The 23,061-nt window shown below is 64.7% G+C and overlaps 1 protein-coding gene across 3 annotated transcripts; it reads left to right on the forward strand.

Annotated features, from left to right (window-relative positions):
- The first annotated feature begins 283 nt into the window (after nucleotides 1–283).
- Nucleotides 284–22,901, forward strand: PIK3C2B (phosphatidylinositol-4-phosphate 3-kinase catalytic subunit type 2 beta). Of its 3 annotated transcripts, none has more exons than XM_086765637.1 (33): nucleotides 284–319; nucleotides 7,331–8,314; nucleotides 9,946–10,046; nucleotides 10,170–10,324; nucleotides 10,450–10,570; nucleotides 12,713–12,824; nucleotides 12,932–13,011; nucleotides 13,094–13,157; nucleotides 13,400–13,546; nucleotides 13,831–13,864; nucleotides 14,198–14,393; nucleotides 15,350–15,472; nucleotides 16,327–16,494; nucleotides 16,677–16,788; nucleotides 16,878–17,020; nucleotides 17,785–17,973; nucleotides 18,058–18,151; nucleotides 18,226–18,320; nucleotides 18,405–18,585; nucleotides 18,700–18,807; nucleotides 18,894–18,986; nucleotides 19,101–19,230; nucleotides 19,496–19,632; nucleotides 19,764–19,933; nucleotides 20,080–20,236; nucleotides 20,332–20,441; nucleotides 20,539–20,740; nucleotides 20,873–20,997; nucleotides 21,075–21,192; nucleotides 21,407–21,488; nucleotides 21,586–21,692; nucleotides 21,770–21,898; nucleotides 21,974–22,901. In XM_086765637.1, the coding sequence occupies exons 2-33, from the start codon at nucleotides 7,403–7,405 to the stop codon at nucleotides 22,160–22,162; spliced, it is 4,884 nt and encodes a 1,627-aa protein (XP_086621763.1). In that variant the 5' UTR covers nucleotides 284–319; nucleotides 7,331–7,402; the 3' UTR covers nucleotides 22,163–22,901. The 3 variants fall into 3 exon arrangements, with proteins under 3 accessions (XP_086621763.1, XP_086621765.1, XP_086621764.1); XM_086765639.1 differs by lacking the exon at nucleotides 284–319 and adding an exon at nucleotides 2,954–3,042; XM_086765638.1 differs by lacking the exon at nucleotides 284–319 and adding an exon at nucleotides 2,964–3,049.
- The last annotated feature ends 160 nt before the right edge of the window (nucleotides 22,902–23,061 follow it).

Here is a 23,061-nt window from a genome sequence, read left to right on the forward strand (position 1 = left end):
GTCCCGCCGGGGGTGATACGGGACGGGGGGGGATGCGGAGAGCATCCCGGGGAGCTCCGTGGGGGGGAACTGGCACCATCCCAGGAGGGAAGGGGAGGCACCGGGGGCCCGGTGGAGCCCAGCCCCGCCTCATCCCCGGTCCCCGGTGCTGTGCAATGCGGCGGGCCGCCGGGAGATGGCCCCGCACGGCGCCGAGCCCCTCCATTGTCCGCCGCCGTGCTCCCTCCCTCCATCCCTCCTCCGTCCCTCCCTCCATCCCGCCCGCCTCCCGCCGCCGCCCGGCCCCAGCCCGGCCCGGCCCCGCCGCAGCTCGGAGCAGGTAGGGCCGGACCCCGGGGGGAGCGGGGGAAGCACGGTGGGGGGGGGGGAAGCGGGGGGACGGGTGGTGGGAGCAGGCCGGCTCCTCCAATGAGCGGCTCGTTCCGGGTTTTTCCCCTTAAAAAAAAAAAATGTATATATATATATATATATAAATAATTTCACCTTCTGGGAGGGGAGGTGGGAGCTCCATCGCGTCGCGCACGGGGTTGCAGTGAATCCTGCCCCAAAGCTCCAGCCCAGCCATGTGTTTTTGCGGGACTAAAAACCCCCCAACCCCCGGGGCGGTGGGGGGGGGGGGGGTCCGGGTGCTTCACTCCCGGGGTACGGTGCGGGGTCTGCTCTCTTGAAATGCATCGTCGGGCGGGGTGCGGGGGTGGAAGTTGGGATATTTTTATCAGCCAAACAATGGAACGGTGCCCGTCAAATTGCGAAGTTGCCCATCAGCAAAGTAGGGAGGCAGGGCTGGGGTTTCTGCTCTTGCCCATCGTATCAGAGCCCCCCCCCCCCCGCGCCGGGATAGGGATGGGGACAAGGATGGGGACAAGGGACAGGCCAGCGCTCGTGTGGGAAGCTCGTCCCACCAAAGGCAGGGTGCAGGCATGGGCTCCAGGTACGGTGCCCACGCTTTTCCAGGGAAAGCACTTCTGAGGATGCAGGGCGTGCTGCAGCGAGTGGCGATGCTCCCTCCGCTCCTGCACGACAGTGGATCCTGAACTTGCAGGAACGCTCATGCATGTATTTAACAGTAAACTCCCGAGATATGCCAGCTATTACCCCTAAGCGAGGGAGATACACTGACTTAACCACAGCTATTCGCCCGTGCAAGGCCAAGCACGGATGTTGTTCACGGGATCTGGGCCCGGTGTGAGCTAGCACCAGTGTGATCAAGAAAAAAAAATCAATTTTTTCCTCCCAAAGCGGGAGGGACGGGGTAGTGGGGTGCTGTGGGATGAGGGAAACCTGCCTGGCAAATGGAGCATCCAGCTCTCCTGGGCTAACCGCCCCGGCGAGGCGCCTGCCCCACCTCGCCTCGGGAGCAGCCTTCTAACCACCAAGGAAAGCGAGGTCAGGGAGAGGATCCGCGCCGCTGCCGGGAGCCGAAAGGAGCTGCCTTCCCAGCCCAGCAGCCACGCAGCCAGGCGCCAGCCCTCCTTGTGTGCTGCAGTGTGAGTAGATGCTCCGTGTGCGAGTGTCGCCTGGATGCACGTTCAGGACGTGTGTGCAGCCGGTGCACGCTGGCACCCCAGGCTGTGGGGCAGGGGAGGTGTGTGTGAGGCCAGGACGCCAGCAAGGCCAGGGGTCCCGTGGTCCTGAGCTGTGGGAAGGGACCACTGAGGTTGTAGGGGCAGCAGCATCCATGGCCCCGTCCCGAGTGAGGCGTTTCCCTGCGTGTCAGGTGCTTTGGAGGAGCTGCGTGTCCAGCCGGCGCCTGAGGTGTGTCCCCGGGCTGCGGCTCTCTCCCACGGCGTGTAAATCCTGCGGGCAGAGCAGGGCTGAGCAGCCTCAGGACTTGGTTCCCATTGCAGACTGGGCTGGGTCTGGCGTGCAGCGTGGGACCAGCCAGACCCCCCGCACCCCAACAGGGTGCCATGGGGAGCGGGGTGCACCCCGTGGGTTCAGCTGCCGGAGCGTCTGGGTCAGTGAGAGCCCCGTGGCAGCAGGGAACAGCCCAGCGGGGCACATGGCACGGATACAGCTGCAATCACAGCAGCGGGATCCATCCCTCCGGGCTCACCCAGATCGCTGGGCTACAGGGCGAAGGGCAGAGGCAGGGACGGTGGCACGCTGCCGCTCGCCAGCCCATCCCAGTTTGGCAGGACTCTTCCTCTGGGTGCTGGTGCAGCAGAATACGCCGAGGCCGGGGAGGTGTCGTGCTTTACGTTGCACGGCTGTCCTGGGTGTACATAGGGCTGAGCCCCCGTGCAGGCTGTGCGCGCAGGATCGCTGCCAAGGGGCCGGTGTGCAGCTGGGTGCCGTCGCGCAGCCAGCCACGCCGCGCCGGGTGCTCGCTGCGGAGGAAGCCGAGATTTGCATAGGAACCGAGCCCCAGAGCTGCTGCATCAGGGAGAGCCTGACCGCCAGCATCCCCCGGGGATGCTGGCCCCCCAGAAAACCTGGCTCTGGGGGCGGGTGCTGGGTGACGGAGCAGTGAGGCTTGAGTAATTCAGAAAGTCCGCCCGCGAGTGTAACCTGAAGCATGGGGGTCTTGGTCCCGTCCTGGAACTGCTGCGTGGGAGCACCGGGGAGGATGCAGCGGTGGGTGGCTTTGCGGAAAATCCCACCCTCGCTCCTGCCCGTGCCCCCATCGCTTCGCAGGTGCTGGGTGAGGTTCAGCATCCCCTGTGCAGCCGAGCATGTGGCTGTCGTACCTCGCTGCGAAGTGGGGCTCTGACATCCCCCCACCCACGCCTGCCCCCAGTGTCCCCACACTGTCCCCATTGCGAACTTGACTCCCACTGCGCAGGGCTCCGGCCGTTCCTCTGCGGAGCTCCCTCCTTCGGCTGCCCCGAGTCAGGGGCTTTCCCATTCCAATCCACCTTCCTGGGGCAGGATTTCCTCCCAGGGGTGGAAATACGTCGAAAAATGATGGAAGAGCCTTTTGCATCGGTCGGCTTCACATCCTGCCTCCTCCGGAGAGCTTGGACCGGACTATTTGCTCGGCTATTAATAGGAGACATAGCGGCTTGAAGAGGAAGAAACTCCTCGTGCTGAAGTCAACAGGTTGGAAGTGAGTGCTGATTCGGGGTGCGTGGAAGGAGCCTCCTCCTTCGTGCCCAGCCAGCGGTGAGGGTGGCTCCTGTGCACCAAAGTGGGGCCGGAGCCTGGTACAGGGACCCCCTGGCTGCGAGGCTGGATCGTGGGGAGCAGGGATGAGCCCCAGGCGCTTCCCACTGCCACGCGGAGCAATGCTGACGAGAGCTCCTGGTCGAGGGAGCCAGCTCCGAACCCCCTCTGGAAATTCCCAGGTGCACGGCCCCTGGGCTTTTGGAGTTCGGCTTTTTGTCTGCAAACTGGGGAAAACAAATAGAATTGCCTGAAAATGTCTGTTGGGATCAGTTTGGGGGGGGGAAATCACACCGTTTTCACTGTGAGCACTTCCAGAGCATTGGTTTTGCTGGGCTGTGGGTTGACGAGTGGCGTTTGGGCAGCGCGGAGTGTGGCTCCACGAGTGAAACGCTCCAGGTTTCAGTTTCGTTTTGCAATGACCTTTGAGAGCAGGTTCCCTTTTGGGACCTCCAGTTCCAAACCGGGACGAAAATCCTGCATTTTGCCCGTGTGGTAACACCAGCCGGAGACCCACCCAAAGGGCTTTCCTTGGTCACGACATCCCGGAAGGTCGCAAAAGGCCTCATTTCCCTCCCATTTTGGAGAGGAACGGAAGAATTGAGAGCAGAGAGTTTCTTCTGGAGCAGGAGGTGTTGCTGGAGCTGGTGAGGGCCCTGGGAAGCTGCCCCTCCCCATACCATGACCTGCATGGGACGAGGCTCTGCCTCGCAGTCCTAGGAGCATCCCCACTGCCGGAGGGCAGCCCCGGGGTCCGGAGGGGGCTCTGTAACCCCACGATATGCTGTGACTCGCAGTGGGAGCGACAGCACATGGCCGGGACACGCTGTGTGGCCAGGGACGCAGCCAGGTCCGTGTCCCCGAAGTGGGGAAGCCCTCACCATCCTCCCTGCTGGGAACGCAGCGCCTCGCCCCGTTGAGCGGGACGGGCTGGCTGGATGGATGGACCCACAGCCCCAGAGGTGAAGGCTGGTGCTTTATCCTTCTCACGGCCGCTCCTCCCTCCTCCGGATTATAAATGGGTGTGAATTGTCTCCCTGATAGGCATAACCTCCATCCCCAGCTCCCACACCCCGGGGAGGTGCCCCTCGGGGCTGGCTTTGCTTCCTGGCCCTCAGATGTTTGATGTCTTCCCAGATGCTTCAGACGTTTCTATCTGCTCCCACCGCAGCTGCCTGCGAGGGGGAAGGGAGGGAGGGATGGGGAGAGCCAGGGGTGCGCAGCGAGCCCTCACCGGACACAGAGGGATCCTGTAGGATGAATTTCCACTCGGTTTCCCTCGTCCTTCCCTGTACCAAGCAAGTGCTACTCAGCTGCTTGGCACGGGGTGGCTGCAGGTGGTGCTGAGCCACTCCGGGTCCCCCCCCACCTGGCCTAACCTGATGCTCTTTGCACAAGATCATCCCTGTCCCACCCACGCTGGGCATTGGGGACAGGGAGAGCGCAAGCCCTACGGGGAGCCCGGGCATCCTCCACCCCAAAGCCCTGCAGAAGGGCTGTCCCCAAGAGCCACCGCGGAACAGGACCAGGGGGATTTTGAGGGGGCTGATGGAGCCCTCGGCGTGGGGGGGATCTGACCGCTGCCATGGGGCTGGGCTGCTCCTGGGTGGATCCGACTCTTCTGGTATTTGAGGAATAAACTCTGCGGGATCTGCCAGCGTGCAGCCGTGAGAGCCTCACCCCAAGCTTCCCTTTCCTTCCCATGCCAGGAGGGTGCATGCGGAGCAGGGCGGGTGTTGGCCAGGTTGGTGGGCACGGGCCATGCTGCGACCAGCAGATGCTCTGAAATCACCTTGAAAAATGCAAGAGGCTTCCAAGAGAGGATTTGGAGCTGGTTTTGCTGCTGTCTCCCTTACAGGGCTATGCTGGTGCAAACTGTGAAGAAAATTGTGTTGAACCATAATTTGGGGCTTAGGGCAAAGGGTTTCCAGTGGACGAGTGGTTTTCCCTCCCGCGCGCCTCCAGCCGAGACGCGTGCTGCAGCAGCGTTGCTCTGAAAGGTGGGATACCAAGCTGGATGGGTCTCCCGAGGCTAACGTGACCACGGCAAACGCCAGGAAATTTGAAGTCATAAAAAGATCCCTATGTTGTTAGCAGTAGCATTTTAAAGAGGAAAAAATCTGCACACCAAGCCCCCAGGAGCAGGAGCCCGCAGCGGGAGGTGCTGGTTGAGCATCGGTCCTGCTCCTGGCCGAGGACGTGGAGGGTGACCGGGAGAGTTTGGGGCTCTTCCATGTGGTTTGCGTCGCCTCGGTCCGGCTGCCACGCTGGCTTGGGAGGGAAGGGGCTGAGCCGCCTGCTTGGGGATGCTCGTGGTGTCCCCAGCCGAGGTGACATCCCCCAGGTTGCACGCAGCCCCCTCCTGCATGGCTTTCCACAGGGTTGCTGTGCCACACACGGGCTGAGCCTGCCTCCTTATCCTCATCCTCATCCTCATCCTCATCCCTGTGTCCCAGCCGCTCTGACAGTGCCCGCTTGGCTCGCGGTGGAGGCAGGACCAGGTTTGCTGTTGCCATCCCAGTGCGGTCCTGCTGCATCCCACCGATCCGTGTGGGAGCCTCGGCTTGTCCAGGCGGGAGCGTTTCTCTGCTCAAAGCATCGGCGAGATGCAGATGCTTCTCTTGGAGATGCGAATGGGTTTGTGGCTTTGTCAGCCACAAAAATCGGTTTGATTTTATTGCTTTTGGGTTAAAAGCAGATTTTCTTTGTTCAGCTTCCAGGAGCCTAGAACTGCCAGCTTTTGGGATTTCTATTTTTCTGGGAAAAGCCCACAGCTGCTGGCAGAGACCAAAATGCCGGGGAAGGGAACATTTCCAGCCTGTCCCCCCCTAAAGCCATTTTTCCAGTTAGAAAGCACAAAGAAGCTGGTTGAGTGAGGTGCCTGGCCAGCCCGGTGCCAGGGGACCGAGAGGGGACCCGTGCTGGCGAGGGGGACAAACCTGCCGGGTGCTGGCCTCGCTCGCAGGAAACGTGTTCGCGGCAGATGAAGCCTGGGCTGGGCTAATTACCAGCCATCTGCTCCCGCACGGCCCCGGGGTCAGGAGGGCCCGTTTGCGGATGGGAAGGGGACGGATGATGTGTCCGGGCCGTAACCAGCAACCAGGCTGGGCGGGGACGGTGGGGACCAGCCCGGTGACGACGGTGATGCTCTGCTGGGCGCTGTGTGCCGGAGGAGGGCGGTCACCGGCACAGCCCGGGCTGGAGGTGGCTGCCCTGTGCCATGGGGTGGGATGTGTCCCTGGGGTGGGATGTGTCCCGTGTCCTCCCTGTGCTGAGCCAGCCCTGGCCGCAGCCCGAAAACACTCAGCTGTCTCTCACCTCGAGAGATTTCGAGTGCCGGCCATCTCCAGGGGCTTGGGGCTCTCTCCACTCTTCTGTTTAACATCCACTTCGTTATTTATTTTGCTAGGCAGGGAAGAGGAGGTGAAACATCCTTCCCCGGGGAGCGCGGTGCTGGCCGGGCAGAGCAGAGCCCCCGCTGCGGTCACCGCCCTCCCTGGGTTTTGGTCAGGGGCCAGGGAGCGGTTTCCAGTCCGGCTGTTTCGCCTCTCCGCTGGCCCAGCTGAACGGTTTGGAGGCCGTGCAGCGGCCGGGCGCTGCGGAGAGGCTGGGAGGGACCCGCGGGACCGTTCGAGGGGCTGGGGCTGCCAGGTGGGTGTTGGAGCAGGGGGTGATGCCCGGTCCCCATTGCCGTACCCCATGCTGGCACCCTTTCTCATCCCTTCCTTGCCCTTCTCTCATCTTTTCCTTGCTGCTGCAAAACGCCCTAGGTTTGCTGGAGGAGGCTGTCTTTTTCCCAAAGCTGCGACGTCCCGGGATGAGCCCAGAGCATCGGCACCGCGGCGAAGCCCGTGCCGGCAGCGGGGTTGCAGGTTGAGTCAGCCCCAGCTGCAGGCGCTGGCCCCGCTGCCCTCCCCAGCTCTGCGTCTTATTTTGTCCTCGGGGAAATACGTCGGGCTCCAGCAACGGCCCCGGCAGCTGCGGCGGGGGCAACCAGCCCTGCTTGCCTGGTGGCTACGAGGTCCTGGGTGGGGGCGAGCAGCAGCCAAATCTTTATTTAACCCGTCGCATCGCTGAGCCCCTAAACGTTTCCTTTTTTCCGTTGCAGAGAGGAAGGGCTGCACCACTGGCACTGCCAGCCCGACTCTCATTAGTCAACCTTCGTTATAGTTATTATTATAGTTATCGTTAAGGCCGTTAACCCTTGCCTTTCCCCTCCGCCCAGGTGGCCGGCGGTGCAGCATGCCTTTCTCCTGACCCCTGATCCCGGGAGGAAGAGGTCCCGGTCCCCGGAGAGATGTCCGCCACGCGCGGCAATGGGGAGCACTGGAAATCCCTGGAGTCGGTGGGGATCAGCCGGAAGGAGCTGGCGCTGGCGGAGGCTCTGCAGATGGAGTACGACGCGCTGTCCCGCCTGCGGCAGGACAAGGAGGAGAACCGGGCCAAGCAGCGGGGAGAGCGGCCCCTCATCTCCTGGGACGACCCCACCGAGAGGAACGGCTGCGCAGGCATCAAGGCGGCACGCGGCCTCTCCGGCTCTGACCCCATGCTCAGCTACAACATCCCGGTGGCACCCGAGGGACCCCCCACGCCCGGACACCCCCCTGGCCCCAGCCCTCCCCAGCCAGACCCCCAGCCCTGGCTGAAGGGACCCCTGGCCAGCGACTACCTGTACATCTTCGATGGGTCGGGGGGGGACTTCCTCGGGGAGCCGCTCAATGGCACCTCGCCGCACGATGGTGGGGGTGGCTCCCCCAAAAAGCTCTCACCGCCCCCGCTGCCCCCCCGGAACCCCCTCTGGAGCTCCCCTGAGGGGAGCCAGCGCTCAGGGAAGGGGTCCCCCCCATCCTCCAAAGGACCCCAACGCAGGGACATCAACATGTTCTCGGCGGCCCACGAGCGGGCTCACGGCAAGCTTCTTGGCCGCCGCATCTCCGAGGAGGATCCCTACGGCATCGCCGACTACAGCGGCATCAACGATGCCATCACCTGCCTCAACCTGAAGTCTACCTACGAGTCGGAGGTGCTGCGGGAAGCTGCCCGCGGCTGGAAGGAGGGCAGGAGCATCTTTGAGAAGGAATCGAGCGGCAAACCGGTGGCACGGAGCAAGACCATGCCCCCCCAGGTCCCCCCGCGGACGTACATCTCCCGCTTCGGCAACCGGAAGAATCTGGTACCGAACAAGAACCGCAGGATCTCCGTCGACCCGGTAAGAGGCTTTTCTCTTCCCGCCTTGGAATTGGGGCTGGGATGGAGCCGAGGTGCTGGGAGCCCAGAGGCTTTGCTGAGTTTTCTTCGTTCTGGGTTGGTTTTATTTGTCCCATCGCTGGGGCTCCTCAGAGTCTTGTTTTGGGCATCACGGTTGGAGGCATCCGCATGCTGAGACACCATCCTTGGGGGTTAAAAAGACCTTTCCAAATTGCCCAGCTCCCCGAGGGGTGCGAAATGGCGTAGTCATGGCCAAAACCCTCCAGGGTGGGTGAACCAGGGCCGGGAAGCCAAGCAGAGGGGCAGGTCCCACCTGGTCATCGTCCCACCGCTGCCGAGCAGGCGGGATGCTCCGTGCGCAGCCGTCCGAGCGCTGCCTCCTCTCCGCACACCCTCACGCCCAGACGCTGCTGGACCCCAGGCACCGTCCAGACCCCGCAGCCAAAGCCCGGTGCCCGGCCCCGCAGCTGGCATGGCACACAGCCGCCCCCGGGGTTGCGGTGCCGGGGAAGCAAGCGTGCGGCGTCTCTGGAGGCTGAGCTGCAGGTGGTTTGCAGCGAGCTTGTGTCCCGCCAGCTCGTGAAATATCACAAGATCCTCCGGAAAGAGCCGGGAGTCTCCTCCCGAGAGCCGGGCGATCGCTTTCCTGTTTGGCTCGCAACGTCCTTTCCGATCCCAGCTCCCTTCTTCCCTCCGTCGAGCAGCGCTGGGGGTATCTCCCCTCTGCGTGCCGAGGCGCTGCCGCCATCTCTGTCCCGGGGCTGCCGGGTCCCCTGTCCCTGCCGGGGTGCCCGGTGCAGGCGCAGAGCCCCAGCTTTGGTGCAGCACATCCCATCTCCGGCGAGAGGAGGAGATAGATAACGGGAGAAATCGCCTTCCTCGCGGGGTCCCCCCTCCCCGAGGGAGGGATGCAGGTGGGGACCACTGGCGGGGGCTACGTAAGTCACTCTCGGCTTTCCTGGTGCCAGAAACTAATTATAAAAGAGCATTAAAATTGTCTTTAGCGGCTGCTGTGTTCTCTGCCTTTCTCTGCCTCCCGTTAGCTGCTGGCTGGGTTAATTGCTCTGACAGTGGGGCCATTGTTCGCTACCAAAGAGCGAGGGAGGCCCGGGGACCCCCATGCGCGGGGGGAGCCTGGCACGGGGGTGCCGCCTGCTCCGGCACTGCGGCGGGAGAGCGGCGTGCGGGGCCGGGCACGGGCAGAGCTCTGCTCCAGCACAGCGGTGGCCTGGGGACGGTCCCTGTGCCCATCTCTTGTCTCGCTGGGGCATCTCCATGCTGGGGCTTTGGCAAACAGTCTGGAAATGGTCAGTTTTGTGGGCTGGGGGCAGCGAGACCTCGGGTCTCCCATCTCCCAGCCGCGGGAAAGGTGGCTGTGCAGACACAGGCGATGCGTCCTGCGGCTGGTGCCCGCCTGGCCCGAACCCCTCCTGTGCTGGACCGCATCCCCCCCGTGCTGCTGCAGAGCTGCCTTTCCCCCGGCCGCAGCAACACCGGGGCGAGCAGAGGCTCTCAGTGCCCGATGCTCTAATAGGGGGATCTGGCAAACCCCGTCCCACGCAGGCGGTTGGGATGCTGCAGCATTCCCAGGGATGCTGCAGCCGGTTGACAGACTCATGCTCTGCCTTGTAGGTTGCCCCCCGGCCGCACTCCTTTGCCAACGGCTACGAGCTCTTCGAAGTCTCGGAGGAGCGGGATGAGGAGGTGGCTGCTTTCTGCCACATGCTGGATGTGTGAGTACGCTGCCAGGGCTGGAGCATCCCACTGCAAAATGCCCCAAAACAGGCATTTTTTGGGGGGAGGTGGGTCAAAACCCAAAGCAAGGCAGCATCTCTGACCCATCCCTGCCTCCGCAGGCTGCGGTCCGGCTACAGCACCAAGGACTATTCCCTCACCGGCTTGGTGTGGAGCGCCGTCAACCTCAGCCCTGAGCAGCTGGGCCACGGCGTCAGCCTGAAGGTGACAGTGGTTTGTGACAGCCTGCGGGAACCCCTCACCTTCACCTGCGACTGTAAGTGTCCCGTTGCCTGTCCCCCTCGCAGCGATCATGGTGGGGGGGGACCCAGGGCTGGAAGGTCTGGAAGATGAGGTCCCACCATCCCCAGGGGCTCACGGTGCTGCTCCTTCTCCTTGCAGGCTCCTCCACCGTGGACCTGCTCATCTACCAGGCGCTGTGCTACACGCACGACGAGCTGCACGCCGTTGACGTCGAGGACTTTGTGCTCAAGATCTGCGGCTTGGAGGAGTTCCTGCAAAAGTGAGTGATGGAGTGGGGGATGACACAACCCAGGCGTCCCGGGGCTCACGCGCTCCGCCGCGCTCGCCCCGTGCGTGGCCTCGGCCGGGTGTGACGGATGGTCAGGGCTGATCCCAGCGTGCGTGGCAGGAGCCTCTCCGCTCCGTTTTCTGCCTTCCGAGCCGTGGCAACGCTCTTGCCAAAAGCAACACATTGGGAGCATCTTTCCCGGCGGCAGGGTATCCGTCACGCTGACCCCCGCGCGCCTGGAGAAAGGCTTGAAAACCGGGCAGCTGCCAAAAAAGCTCTTTGGAGGAGTATTAATAACAGCCGTGTCACTGGGCAGGGCATCAGAGCCCAGCTTCTCCCAGTGTGCTGTTTTAAATGGGAGGAGAAGGTGGAAAAGGGTCTTGTTTCAGGGGGAGTGAGTGGCGGGGAGCACGGGAGCATCAGAGTGGGCTCCCCGGCTGCAGAGCTGGTGATGGTGGAGGCTGCGATCTGCACAGATCCCTGCTGCCCTCCCTGCCTGGATGCCTTTCGCGGAGCAAAGGCTGTTTTTCCAGAGGGATTTGGGGGTCCGAGGGTCTCTGCAGGGGAAACAGCAGCAGCCACGTGTGCACAAGCCCACGCCGTCCTTCCTGGCGGCTCGGTGCGACCAGCCAGCTCCCGCTGCTGGAGAGGTGCCCTGGGCCTGGCCCCGCCGCGGGAAATCCACGGGAGCTTTGCCACGGCCTCCCGGAGCTGCCGGTTTGGGCCCTAAAGGGGCGGCTGGGAATCGCTCTGCGCGGGAGAGCCTGCGTGGTGTCCGTGCGGAGGGCGAGCGGGGCCCAGCCTCTGCTGCGGGCTGCCCTGAAGGGTTTATTCCCATCGGTGCTGAGCCCTCCTGCTGCCGAGCAGCTCAGTGCATGTGTGTGCAGGGGTGCAGGGGTGCAAGCTGTTAATTAACCGTGGGTACAGCAACATTCCCGGCCAGCAAACCTCTGCTGCTGGGGAGCACCCAGTTGCAGGATGGATCCCGCCAGCCTCGAGGTCATTTCCCAAAGGGATAAACCTCCCGATTTTTTGGCAAGGAGCGGCATCCTGGGCACGGAGCGGGACAGCCTGTCCCCAGTGAGCGTTTTCCCGGGAGCCGGTGCCGGCAGGCGCTGCCGTATCTCCCAGGGCCCTCAAAGGACCTTTGAGAAAGCCCTGGGACATAAAGCCCTTTTGTCACCGATCTTTTCTTTCCACGTCTTCCCCCGGCGGAGGAGATGCTGGAAGTGCCAAAACCCTGAGCTGCTGTCACTCGCTGCCCGTTTGCTTTCGCAAGGCGCGGGGTGGGGGAGGCAGGGCCGGGCAGGGATGCTCGGGATGCGGGCTCTGAGGGCGCGCGGCTGCCTGTGCGGCTGGCTGCGGGCAAGGCTTCCTGCAGCACCGTCCCCGCACGCCTCCTCCCCATCCTCCTGGCCGTGGGGCAGGACGTGGCACTGGTGGCCACGCGCCCGTCGGACTCCGTGTCCTCGTCCCCTGCAGCCCTGTGAGCCCCCAGGGGTGCCTCTCCCACCCCCCCCCCGCAGCATCCTGCCATTGCAGCTCCATCGTGCCCGGAGCCTCCCGCAGCTCCTCGGCACCGTGCCCACGGCTCTGCCACGCTGGCCGGGGCTAAATCGGCTCATTCTCTGCCGTAGCCAGCAAAGAAAGCAGGTCTGGGCGGCGAGATTCGCGGGTCCCGCTCCAGGGGGGCTGCCTGCGGCTGTGGGAACAGTGGGACCAGGCTGTCGCCTCATTCTCCAGGGCTCGCCCCCATCCCACTGCCAGCCGGAGCATCCTCCGGCTCCTCAGGTCCACGCTCTGCTTCCCACGCATCGGCGGGCAGGTCCAGGCATGACGGGCTCCTCCACGCCCGCTGCCGGCTCCGTCGCGTCGGCTGGGCCGGGCACGGCTTTTCGGAGGGCGCAGGGGAAGGAGGAAAAACAATAGCTTATTCTTCAGGTTTCCTTGTGCTAGCGACCTCGTGCCTCGAACGTCAGTTTTGCCGGCGAGGCAAAACCCAGTGTCGCCCCAGCCGACACTGCCTGGCCACGGGGCGTCGGGATGGGGCATCGCAGGTTGGATTTTGGGGTGTTGAGTGGGATGGAGAGGGGCTGCGGGCTCAGCGTGCCGTCTCTGTCCCTGTCCCCGCAGCAAGCACGCGCTGGGCAGCCACGAGTACATCCAGCACTGCAGGAAGTTCGACATCGACATCCGCCTGCAGCTGATGAAGAGGAAGGGGGTGCGCAGCGACCTGGCCCGGACGGTGGGTACCGGAGTGCGGGGGGCTGCGTGGGAGTGCCCCTGCCACCTCCCTCCTGCGGGAGCACCCGTGCGTGGCCGAGCTACGGCACAGCGTCTCTCCATCTCCAGGCAAATGATGACCAGAGCCCCTCCACCCTCAACCACTACATCCACCTGCAGGAGAGACCCATCAAGCAGACCATCAGCAGGTACGGGGGACACGGCGGGACTGGCCCCCGCCCCGTGCCGGGTGCCCACCTGGCTGGGGCTGAGCTGCTCTCTGTCCCCCAGGCAAGCCCTGAGTCTCCTCTTCGACACCTTCCACAATGAGGTGGATGCTTTCCTGGCAGCTGAGGTGAGCAGCAGGGATGGAGGGGGCATTTTTGGGGCCGCCTTGTCTTATTTGCCGCAGGCTTTTCCCCCTTTTCGTTATGGGGCTCTAAGGAGGCATCAGAGAAGGGGAAAGGCTGTGAAAGCAGGGGAAACTGAGGCAGGGGCTAGTGCACCTCGCCATGCGTGGTGTGTGGGCTGCAAGGAGCAGCCCTTGCCTCGTCAGCTGCCTGGGGGTCCCACGTCAGCCCCTCCTCTGCTCTCCAGGGAGACTTCCCGCTGAAGGCGGAGCGGGTGATCCAGTCGGTCATGGCCATCTGCAACGCCCTGGCCGCCGTGGAGTCCCAGGAGATCACGGCAGCCCTCAATCAGATGCCCCCCTGCCCCTCCCGCATGCAGCCCAAAATCCAGAAGGTAAGCGATGGGCACCAGGGTGGGGGGCTGGTCCCTGGGAAGGTGGAGGACCGGGGAGGCTCGGCGGGGAGATGCAGAGGGAAAGCACATTTTCACATCTGACTTCTTTCCCTCCTTCCTCCCGCTGTACCACGTGGAAAATTCCTCAATAGCTCCGGCAGCCGAGGAGCCCGGGCTGGTTACGTAAAGCGGCTGGCTTGGCGAGCTGCTCCCCGCCGACAGCGCGGGGCCGATTCTGATGTTGCTCTTGTGGTTTCTTTTTTTTTTTTTTTTTTCCTCAACAGGATCCAAATGTTCTGGCCAAGAGGGAAAATCGAGGTATTTCTGTTCTCCTCCTCCCCTTCCGGGCTCAAGTTCTTGGTGCTTTTAACTCTCAAACCCCTCCCCCTCAATTATTAAGGCCAAAAATGTGTTTGGAACTGTTCTGGTTAAGAAAAGAGGGTTTCTGGAGGCAATGGCTGTTGTTCCTCCCCATGAACTCAGCAAAATGGGAAGCCTGAAATTCTCCCTCTGACCCATTTTGTCCCAGGGGAAACTTGCCCGTGGTCCGGCCCCGGGGTCCCTTCAGCATCCCCACCCCAGAGGGCTGCTGTGGGGGGCAGTGGGGCCGGCAGCCACCCCATCTCACCCCCCTCCCACCTTCCCCTTCAGAGAGGATCGTGGAGAGCCTGACGGCCGCCATCCTCAACCTGGTCGAGCTCTACTGCAGCACCTTCAACGCCGACTTCCAGACAGCCGTGCACGGGAGCCGGGAGCACGGCGCGGCGCAGGAGGCTCGCCTGCTCTCCTGCCCGCTCGCCTTCACCATCTACGCCACTCACCGCATCCCCATCACCTGGGCTGCCAGGTAAGGGCGGCTGCCTGGACCTTCCTCAGCCTCTGCGCGCCCGACGTAGGGCTCACACCTGTGCTAAATACACCGTAGCGGGGGTGTCACTCTCCTGGGTGGCTGAGGAGCATGTCCCCGTCCCACGTATTCAGCAGGCGTGGAGGGAATAGGAGCTAAGCCACCCCAAGCCTCCCAAAAGGCAGGAATGTGGGGATGCTGGGGCTCGGCGGGCGGTGAGGGGTGCTCGGAGCCAGCTGATGTCGGAGCCTCTGAGCGCGAGTGGGCAGGAGTGGCTCCGGCGTGCTCTCCCGTCCCAACCCCACGAATCCCCGGGGCTGCAGCTTCGCTCCCGGGCTCTCCGCCGCCCGGGGGATGTGACAGATGGCCCCGGTGCGGCAGGGACACGCTGCCCTCGCCCCACGTCGGCAGGCGTGCTCCTTTGTTAGGTGCCTCGGTGCCCGTACCCGCTTTCGCGGGGGGACGGTGGGGGTCCGGGCTGGCGGTGGGAGCCCACCGCGGGGAGGGCGTGCGAGGCAGCGATGCCGGCAGCAGCCGCCCCGCCGGGGACCCCTCGCCTTTGTCCTGTCCTTAATGTATTCCCCCTGGTGACTGGCTCCGAACAAAGCGGGTAGCCTGGGAAATGCCGGCATCCCCTGACCTCCGGCACCCCGCAGCCCTCCCCGGATTGTCGCTCGGCACCTGCCACATGGCAGGCCCCCCCCCCGGCAGCCCCCCGTGTGATGGTATGCGCGGTGCCATATGGTGATGGGGACAGCGGCTCCCGGCTCTGCACCCCCGCCCTGGCGCAGCCCCTTTCCCAAGCCCAGCCTGGGGACGGCAGAGAGGGGCAGCGCATCCGTCCACCCGCCCCGCTGCCATGGGGTTTGCCCCGTGGCGGGGTGAAGCCTCGAATTCCAGCTCCTCTGCCCCAGTAAAGCCCCCCTGGCTCACGGCTCCCTCTGCTTCCCTTGCAGCTATGAAGATTTCTACCTCTCCTGCTCGCTCAGCCATGGTGGCAAGGAGCTGTGCAGCCCCCTGCTCACCAGGAAGGCCCACGTCTACAAATACCTCTTCCACCTCATCATATGGGACCAGCAGTAAGGCAGCGCCCTGGCCATGGGGTGGGCAGGGGGGTCCCGGTGCCATACCCAGCCACACTGCCTTCCTCCTCCTCCTCCCCTGCTCCAGCGGCTCCTCTCTGCACCTCTCCCCGGTTTTTCGGCTGTCAGAAGCTCTTGTGTCATCCCCGGGAATAGCACCGGCCCTGGCGCCAGCCCTGCCCTCCCCAGACCTGCGTGTTTGCACCCGGGAAAGGGGATCTGCTCCAAAAATAACCCCGGGAGCAAGCAGGGAGGCTGTGCCGAGCCTTGGCCAAGCTTGGCATTTGCAGCAGCCCGGGGAGGTGGGGATGGAAAGAGGATAATTTTAGAAGGTGCCGGTGCCCCCCAAGGACAGGCGTCGAGCGGCCGGCGGGGAGCGGAGTCGTGCGGGTCTGCTCCGTGGGGCAGTCCCCTGCCCGCGCCCACCCGTAGCTGGGATGTAGCTGCCGCCCCGGGCTCCCCGGGAGCGTCGGAGAGGAGCCTCGGCCCCGGGGTCCCGCGCAGCCCCTCCCGGCCATGGGACGAGGTCAGTGTGCGGTGGGGGTCCTCCATGGCAGCTCCCCTGCCCCACGATCACCTTCCCGGGACAGAGAGCACAAGGGCTGCCCGGTGCCGGGAGAGGACCGGGATACACGAGCAGCCGGCTCTCCCCAAACCCAGCTGCCCGCCGTGGGGTGTCTGCCCGTGACGCAGGACCTCCGTCCCGTCCCAGGGGGCACGTGGCACCCCCGGTGCCAGCAGCAAAGGCGCTTCTTGGGCTGGGCTCGCCCGGGGCACGCTTGGCATCCTAAGGCGAGGGGCTGGCAGCGCCCATCCCCAGCACGGCTGAGCCGCCGGCTGCTCTCTTTCAGGATCTGCTTCCCCGTCCAGGTGAACCGTCTGCCGCGGGAGACGCTGCTCAGCGTCACCCTCTTCGCCGTGCCCATCCCGCCCCCGGGGAGCTCCTCCGACGCCAACAAGCAGCGGCGGGTCCCCGAGGCCCTGGGCTGGGTCACCACCCCCCTCTTCAACTTCAGGCAGTACGTGGGGTGTCCTGCCGCCGCGGGGACGGCGAGGGACCACGCCGGCATCCCCGGAGCGGGGCGGGGGGGTCCCCAGCACCTTGGCTCAGCCTGGGGACAGCATCACTGCGGCGGTGCCACCCTCCTGCCCCATCAAAGCAGCCCCCAGAGCCAGGCTTTCACCCTGGCTTCTTTTCCAGGGTCCTGACCTGCGGGCGAAAGCTCCTGGGCTTGTGGCCGGCGACCCAGGACAACTCCAGAGCCAGGTCCAGTGCCCCCAACTTCAACCAGCCCGACAGCGTCATCCTGCAGGTACGTCCTGCCGGTGGGGGCTTCCAGGGGGGACACAGATGTACCAAACCCCACGTGTGGCCCCCGCTCACCCTCTGCCTCTGCCCCAGATCGACTTCCCCACCTCTGCCTTCGAGGTGAAGTTCACCAGCCCACCAGTGGCCGAATTCAGCCCCAAGTACGAGTTCGGCAGCCTGGGAGAGGAGGACCAGCGCAAGCTGCGGGAGGCGATGCAAAAGAAATCACTCTACTGGTAAGCAACCCGGGGTGGGTACGGCATCACCCTGGCACGGGGGGGACTCTGCTGACGGACCCCCAGCACCACCCTGGCACGCAGAGGATACCTGAGGGTCTGACCCTGCCAGGGGCCGGGGGCAAGGCTGGAACCCGGCATTTGGCAGAGATGCTTGGCGTTGGTGCTCCTGCGCTCTGCCCTCCCCGGCTGCCCCTCTTTGGGGAGGGTCTCTCCAGCCACGTCCCCCCCATCAGGGACAGTTGCCCGGCCTCTTGTCCAGCCTGGCACGGCCGGAGCCCTCCGGCGCTGGCTATAAACGGGAGGATCAAGTGTCAGCAGCTGCGCCGGGATCTGCTGCACGGGACGGTGCTGACGCTCCTCGCAAAACGCCTGGGGTGCAGGGCCAGTCCGGCCGGCTCGGGGGTCCCCGGGCAGGGGGACAGCCAGGGTTGTCCCTGCGGCAGTTCCGTCACCCCTGCGCATGGGGGCTGGGGTCCTGGCTGGCCCCTGGGGAATGAGGTGCAGTGTGGGGATGGCGGGGAGCCCCCAGCATCCCGCAGCACCGTGCTGGGGGGGATGCAGGCAGGATCCTGCTCTCCATCAACTCCTTTTTTTCACGGGCAGGGCTGTGGTGGGGCAGCAGGGAGGGCTCAGCGGGGTTTACTGGTGACCCATGCATAGTAGGGGCAGAGCGATGCCCTGTCCCCAACCTGCCATCCCCATGCCATCCCGTCCACTGCCCTGAGCCTGAGCCGTGCCCCCCGTCCCCCCCGCTGCCGCAGGCTGATGGACGCCGACCGCAAGCGGCTGTGGGAGAAGCGCTACTACTGCCACGCGGCGCCCGGCGCCCTGCCTATGCTCCTGGCCAGCGCGCCCAGCTGGGAGTGGGCCTGCCTGCCCGACATCTACGCCCTGCTCAGCCAGTGGACCTACATGAGCCACCAGGATGCCCTGGGGCTCCTGCACGCCACGTAAGCCACCGGTGGGCTGCATGTGCCACGGGGATGCTGAGAGGGAGAGCGAGGGGGATGCTGAGGATGCTGTCCCGGACACAGGTTCCCAGACCAAGAGGTGAGGAGGACAGCCGTGCAGTGGATCGACTCCATCTCCGACACCGAGCTGCTGGACTACCTGCCCCAGCTGGTCCAGGTGTGTGGTGGGACTGGGATGTGGCATGGGGTGCACGCCGGTCCCGCTGTGCCCCAAAACTGTCCCTCCTCCAGGCCCTGAAGTACGAGTGCTACCTGGACAGCCCGCTGGTGCGCTTCCTCATGAAGCGAGCGATCTGTGACCTGAAGATCACCCACTACTTCTTCTGGTGGGTTTGGAGAGGGGGGGGGAACGGGAGCAGCCGGGGGGACCCTGGGGCTCACCTAACTCTGTTCGCCCCCGCTCCAAGCAGGCTGCTGAAGGATGGCCTCAAGGACTCCCAGTTCAGCATCCGCTACCAGTACCTGCTGGCAGCTCTGCTGTGCTGCTGCGGGAAGGGGCTGCGGGAGGAGTTTGACCGGCAGTGTCTGCTCGTCAACACGCTGGCCAGGCTGGCCCAGCAAGTGCGGGACGCCGCCCCATCCGCGCGCCAGGTGGGTGCCGGGGTGGTGGGAGGGGGTGCAGGGGGGTGCCAAGCTGTGTTTCAGCCCCTCCCGTCCCATGCCCACCCCATCCCATGCCCACCCCGTCCCATGCCCACCCTGCAGGGCATCCTCCGCGAGGGGCTGGAGGACGTGAAGCAGTTCTTCAAGGCAAACGGGTCGTGCCGGCTGCCGCTCAGCCCCAGCCTGCTGGTGAAGGGCATCGTGCCTCGGGTGAGTGCCGGAGCCGAGGGCATCGGGGGGCTCCTCTGCCCGCGCCCGGCTCGCCCTGACGGGCTGCACCTTCTTCCCCGCGGCAGGACTGCTCCTATTTCAACTCCAACGCTGTCCCCCTGAAGCTCTCCTTCCAGAATGTTGATCCCCTTGGGGAAAACATCCGAGTCATCTTCAAGGTGAGCCCGTCCTCCCGGTGTTGCCCAAACCCCCCAGCACGGCTGCCCCAGCCCACATGGGGCTGGCTCGGCTTTGCCCCCCAGCTCTGATGGCTCTTCCCCGCCGGCTCGCAGTGCGGCGACGACCTGCGGCAGGACATGCTGACGCTGCAGATGATCCGGATCATGAACAAGATCTGGGTGCAGGAGGGGCTGGACATGCGCATGGTCATCTTCCGCTGCTTCTCCACCGGCCGCGGACGAGGTAACCCGGTGTCGGGGTGTCCCCCGGAGGCATCGGGCCCCAGGTGACGGCACAGGAGGTCCTGGGGCTCTGCTAGAGAGGAGCTGCTGCGAGGTGTCCACCTTCGGGTCTGATCCCACCAGCCTATCTGTAGGAACATGGTTTTGTAGGCTGTCACTCCACAGCGATGGCAGGGGAGCGGTTGGGGTGGTGGTGCAGTGAGGCTGGGGTCTCGGTGCCCCCCGGGAGGGATGGATGCGTCTCACCTTGCTGTCTCGGCTGCCAGGCATGGTGGAGATGATCCCCAACGCCGAGACCCTACGCAAAATCCAGGTGGAGCACGGTGTGACGGGCTCCTTCAAAGACCGGCCGCTGGCAGACTGGCTGCAGAAGCACAACCCTGAGGAGGACGAGTACGAGAAGGTCAGGAGGAGCCTGGCAGGGTCCCTACTCCTTGTGCCCCCCTCTCCAGGGACGAGACGTGTCGCTTCCTGATGCATCCAGGCTTTCTCCACGCTTGGTTGCTCCATTCCTCCCTCCCTCCCTCCTCCCAGGCTGTGGAGAACTTCATCTACTCCTGCGCCGGCTGCTGCGTGGCCACCTACGTGCTGGGGATCTGCGACCGGCACAATGACAACATCATGCTCAAGACCACCGGCCACATGTTTCACATTGACTTTGGCAGGTTCCTGGGCCACGCGCAGATGTTCGGCAACATCAAGAGGTGAGAAATGCCTCCGGCATCCCCGTCCCCCCTCGCCTGCACTCGTCCCTGCTGGGCTGTGGCTCTTTAGCGTCAAGGTTCACCCCGATTTCGTGCTGGGTGACCCCCAGCTGTGCTCACTCTCTGTCTCTGCTTCCCCAATGCAGGGACCGGGCGCCGTTTGTCTTCACTTCGGACATGGCCTATGTCATCAACGGCGGGGACAAGCCCTCCAGCCGCTTCCACGACTTCGTCGACCTGTGCTGCCAAGCCTACAACCTGATCCGCAAGCACACTCACCTCTTCCTCAACCTCCTGGGGCTGGTGAGAGCTGGGAGGGCACGTACCCGTCCCCCCCCGGGCGTGGCAGAGGGGTCCTCCTGCTGCCGCCTGCCCTCACCCCCTGCCTTGCCTCCCAGATGCTGTCCTGTGGCATCCCCGAGCTCTCTGACCTGGAGGACCTCAAGTACGTCTACGATGCCCTGAGGCCACAGGACTCTGACGCCGATGCCACCACCTACTTCACCAGGTAGAGGACATGGGTGTGTGATGGGGCAGAACAGAGGGAGCCCATGGAGGGAGGCACAGGCACGCTGACGGGCTCCTCTGCGGTGGGCTCGTTGCAGGTTGATCGAGTCCAGCCTGGGCAGCGTGGCCACCAAGCTCAACTTCTTCATCCACAACCTGGCGCAGATGAAGTTCACGGGCTCCGACGCCCGCCCAACCCTCTCCTTCGCCCCCCGCACGCACACCATCAAGACGTCCGGCCGGATCCGTGACGTCTTCCTCTGCCGCCACGAGAGGGTCTTCAACCCCAGCAAGGGCTATGTGAGTGGGGAAGGTTGGGGACAAGCGAAAGGACAACTCGGGTGGTTCTGTCCCGGTGCTCCTCCCTGGCGCCATGTGGGCTTGGAGCACCCTAAGGTCCCCATCCCACATCGCAGCCCCGTCTCCCCACAGACCTACGTGGTGAAGGTGCAGCGGGAGAGCCCGAGCGAGGTGGCCTTCGTGCAGCGCACCTTCGAAGAGTTCCAGGAGCTGCACAACAAGCTGCGCCTCCTCTTCCCCTCCTCGCTTCTGCCCAGGTAGCCCCACAGACCCCCGTCGGACCCCCAGGTCTCCCCGCCACCCCCTGGGCTTTGCTGAGAGTCTGTTCCCACAGCTTTCCCAGCAGGTTCGTCATCGGGCGGTCGCGGGGCGAGGCGGTGGCCGAGCGGCGGAAGGAGGAGTTGAACGGCTACATCTGGCACCTCATCCACGCAGCTCCTGAGGTGGCGGAGGTGCGGAGCCCGGGGTTCCAGCGGGGTGGAGCGGGGCTACTGCCTCTTGAGAGGTGGGGACAGTGCTGGGGACACCAGTGATGTTGACTTGGGTGGGAAAGGCACGACGTGAAGCATCGTAGCATGCACCATGCGCATGCACCACGCACTGGTCCTGAATGGCGGGGGACACGGTCACCACCATCCCCGCTAACGTCACCTCCTCACCCCGCAGTGCGACCTCATCTACACCTTCTTCCACCCCTTGCCACGGGACGAGAAGGCGGCTGGCACCAACCCGACCCCGAAGCCGGCAGGTAGCGGGGCTGGTGGCAGCGCCGGCAGCTGGCTGGCACCGCGCGGGGCGATGGCGGGGGGATCCCGTCCCACCTGCGCCCTTCTTCTCCTCTCCAGACGCCACCTGGGCTCGGTCCCTGGGGAAGGTGGGCGGGGAGGTGAAGCTCTCCATCTCCTACAAGAACAACAAGCTCTTCATCATGGTGATGCACATCCGGGGGCTGGTAGGTGCGCGGCGGCAGCGGGGTGGGGGTCTGCCTCACCGCCGCGCTCACGGGGTGCCCCCTCCTCTGCCCCGCAGCCGCCGTTGCAGGACGGCAACGACCCTGACCCCTACGTCAAGACTTACCTCCTGCCCGACCCCCAAAAAACCACCAAGAGGAAAACCAAAGTGGCCCGAAAAACCTGCAACCCTACCTACAACGAGATGGTAGGTGAGCTGGGGATGGTGCTGGGGGGACGCGGGGGGGCCATGGCTGAGGGTTTGCCCCGTTCTGCCCCGCAGCTGGTCTACGATGGGATCCCCAGGGGGGACCTGCAGCAGCGGGAGCTGCGCCTGAGCGTGCTGAGCGAGGAAGGCTTCTGGGAGAACATCCTCCTCGGGGAGGTCGGCATCCGCCTGCGGGACCTCGACCTGGCCCAGGAGAAGATGGGCTGGTTCGCCCTGGGATCCCGTGGCCACGCCACCCTCTGAGGTCCCACCGCCGGGGCTGGGGACCCACGGCACCGCCGCCGCGGCGCTGCCCACCCCGGGACGTGCCCGTAGGGACCGGGCACCAACGGGCGCTGCCGCAGGCGTCGTCTTTTTTAAGTTTACCTTGTGTCAAGGGAGCAACGCGGGGAGGGAGGGGCAAGGAGGACCTGTGGGACGCTTCGGGGGGGTATTTTTTCCTTTGGGATAACTGTATTTTAATTTTTTTTAATAACGAGTAGCGTGCGGCCGGGCACCGGGGCAGAGAGGAGCGGGGAGGCGGAGCGGAGGTTCGCTGCGGGAACACACGCCAGGAGCTGCCTGCCTGGAGCCGGGCGATTCCACATCCCGGGAAATTCGCTCCCAAAGGAGAGCGATGTGGAGGGGAGCCGGTTCCGTGTGTCCAACCTCTCCAACGCCACGGGAAGGGGACTGCCGGCCGCTCTTCCTGTCCTCCGTCACCTCCTCTGCCATCCGGAGCCGGGGCCGCCTGCGCCGGGGTGCGAGCTTGGTGCCTGTGGTGCTTTGTTTACAGCAAGAGCTCCGTAAACGGACGAAATGTTTCTCAGGATCGAGAATAACGAACTTAACCTTTATATTAAAAGTTTTAACTATTGTATCTAGCGGGAGGTGGAAGGGAGCCGCGGAAGGGAGCGGGGGAAGGCGGCTGGAGCTGGCACCCTCCCGCCATCCGGACCCTCCCGCCTGTAACACGGTGGCGTGAAAATAAACGTGAAACGGACGGGGCGGTGCGTGGGCCCTGCCTGCGCCTCTGCCCGCAGGAGGCCGAGCCCCGGGGTGGTGGGGGGGGCGTGGGGCCCTCGGTTCCCAGGCCGGACAGCGGCTCCAGCTCCTCTCCCCGGTAACTGTCCCTCGGCCACCGGGACGGGGGAAACGCGCCC

The sequence above is a fragment of the Chlamydotis macqueenii genome, chromosome 23 (assembly GCF_036417535.1).
Source record: "Chlamydotis macqueenii isolate bChlMac1 chromosome 23, bChlMac1.mat, whole genome shotgun sequence".
Taxonomy (NCBI): domain Eukaryota; kingdom Metazoa; phylum Chordata; class Aves; order Otidiformes; family Otididae; genus Chlamydotis; species Chlamydotis macqueenii.

Excerpts from the sequence above, each read along its gene's own strand:
- PIK3C2B (XM_086765637.1), top strand. The coding sequence starts at position 7,403 with ATGTCCGCCACGCGCGGCAATGGGGAGCACTGGAAATCCCTGGAGTCG. Across the intron at positions 18,586-18,699 it reads CCGCCCCATCCGCGCGCCAG|GGCATCCTCCGCGAGGGGCT; the intron begins GTGGGTGCCGGG and ends CCCACCCTGCAG. Across the intron at positions 21,899-21,973 it reads ACCCTACCTACAACGAGATG|CTGGTCTACGATGGGATCCC; the intron begins GTAGGTGAGCTG and ends TCTGCCCCGCAG.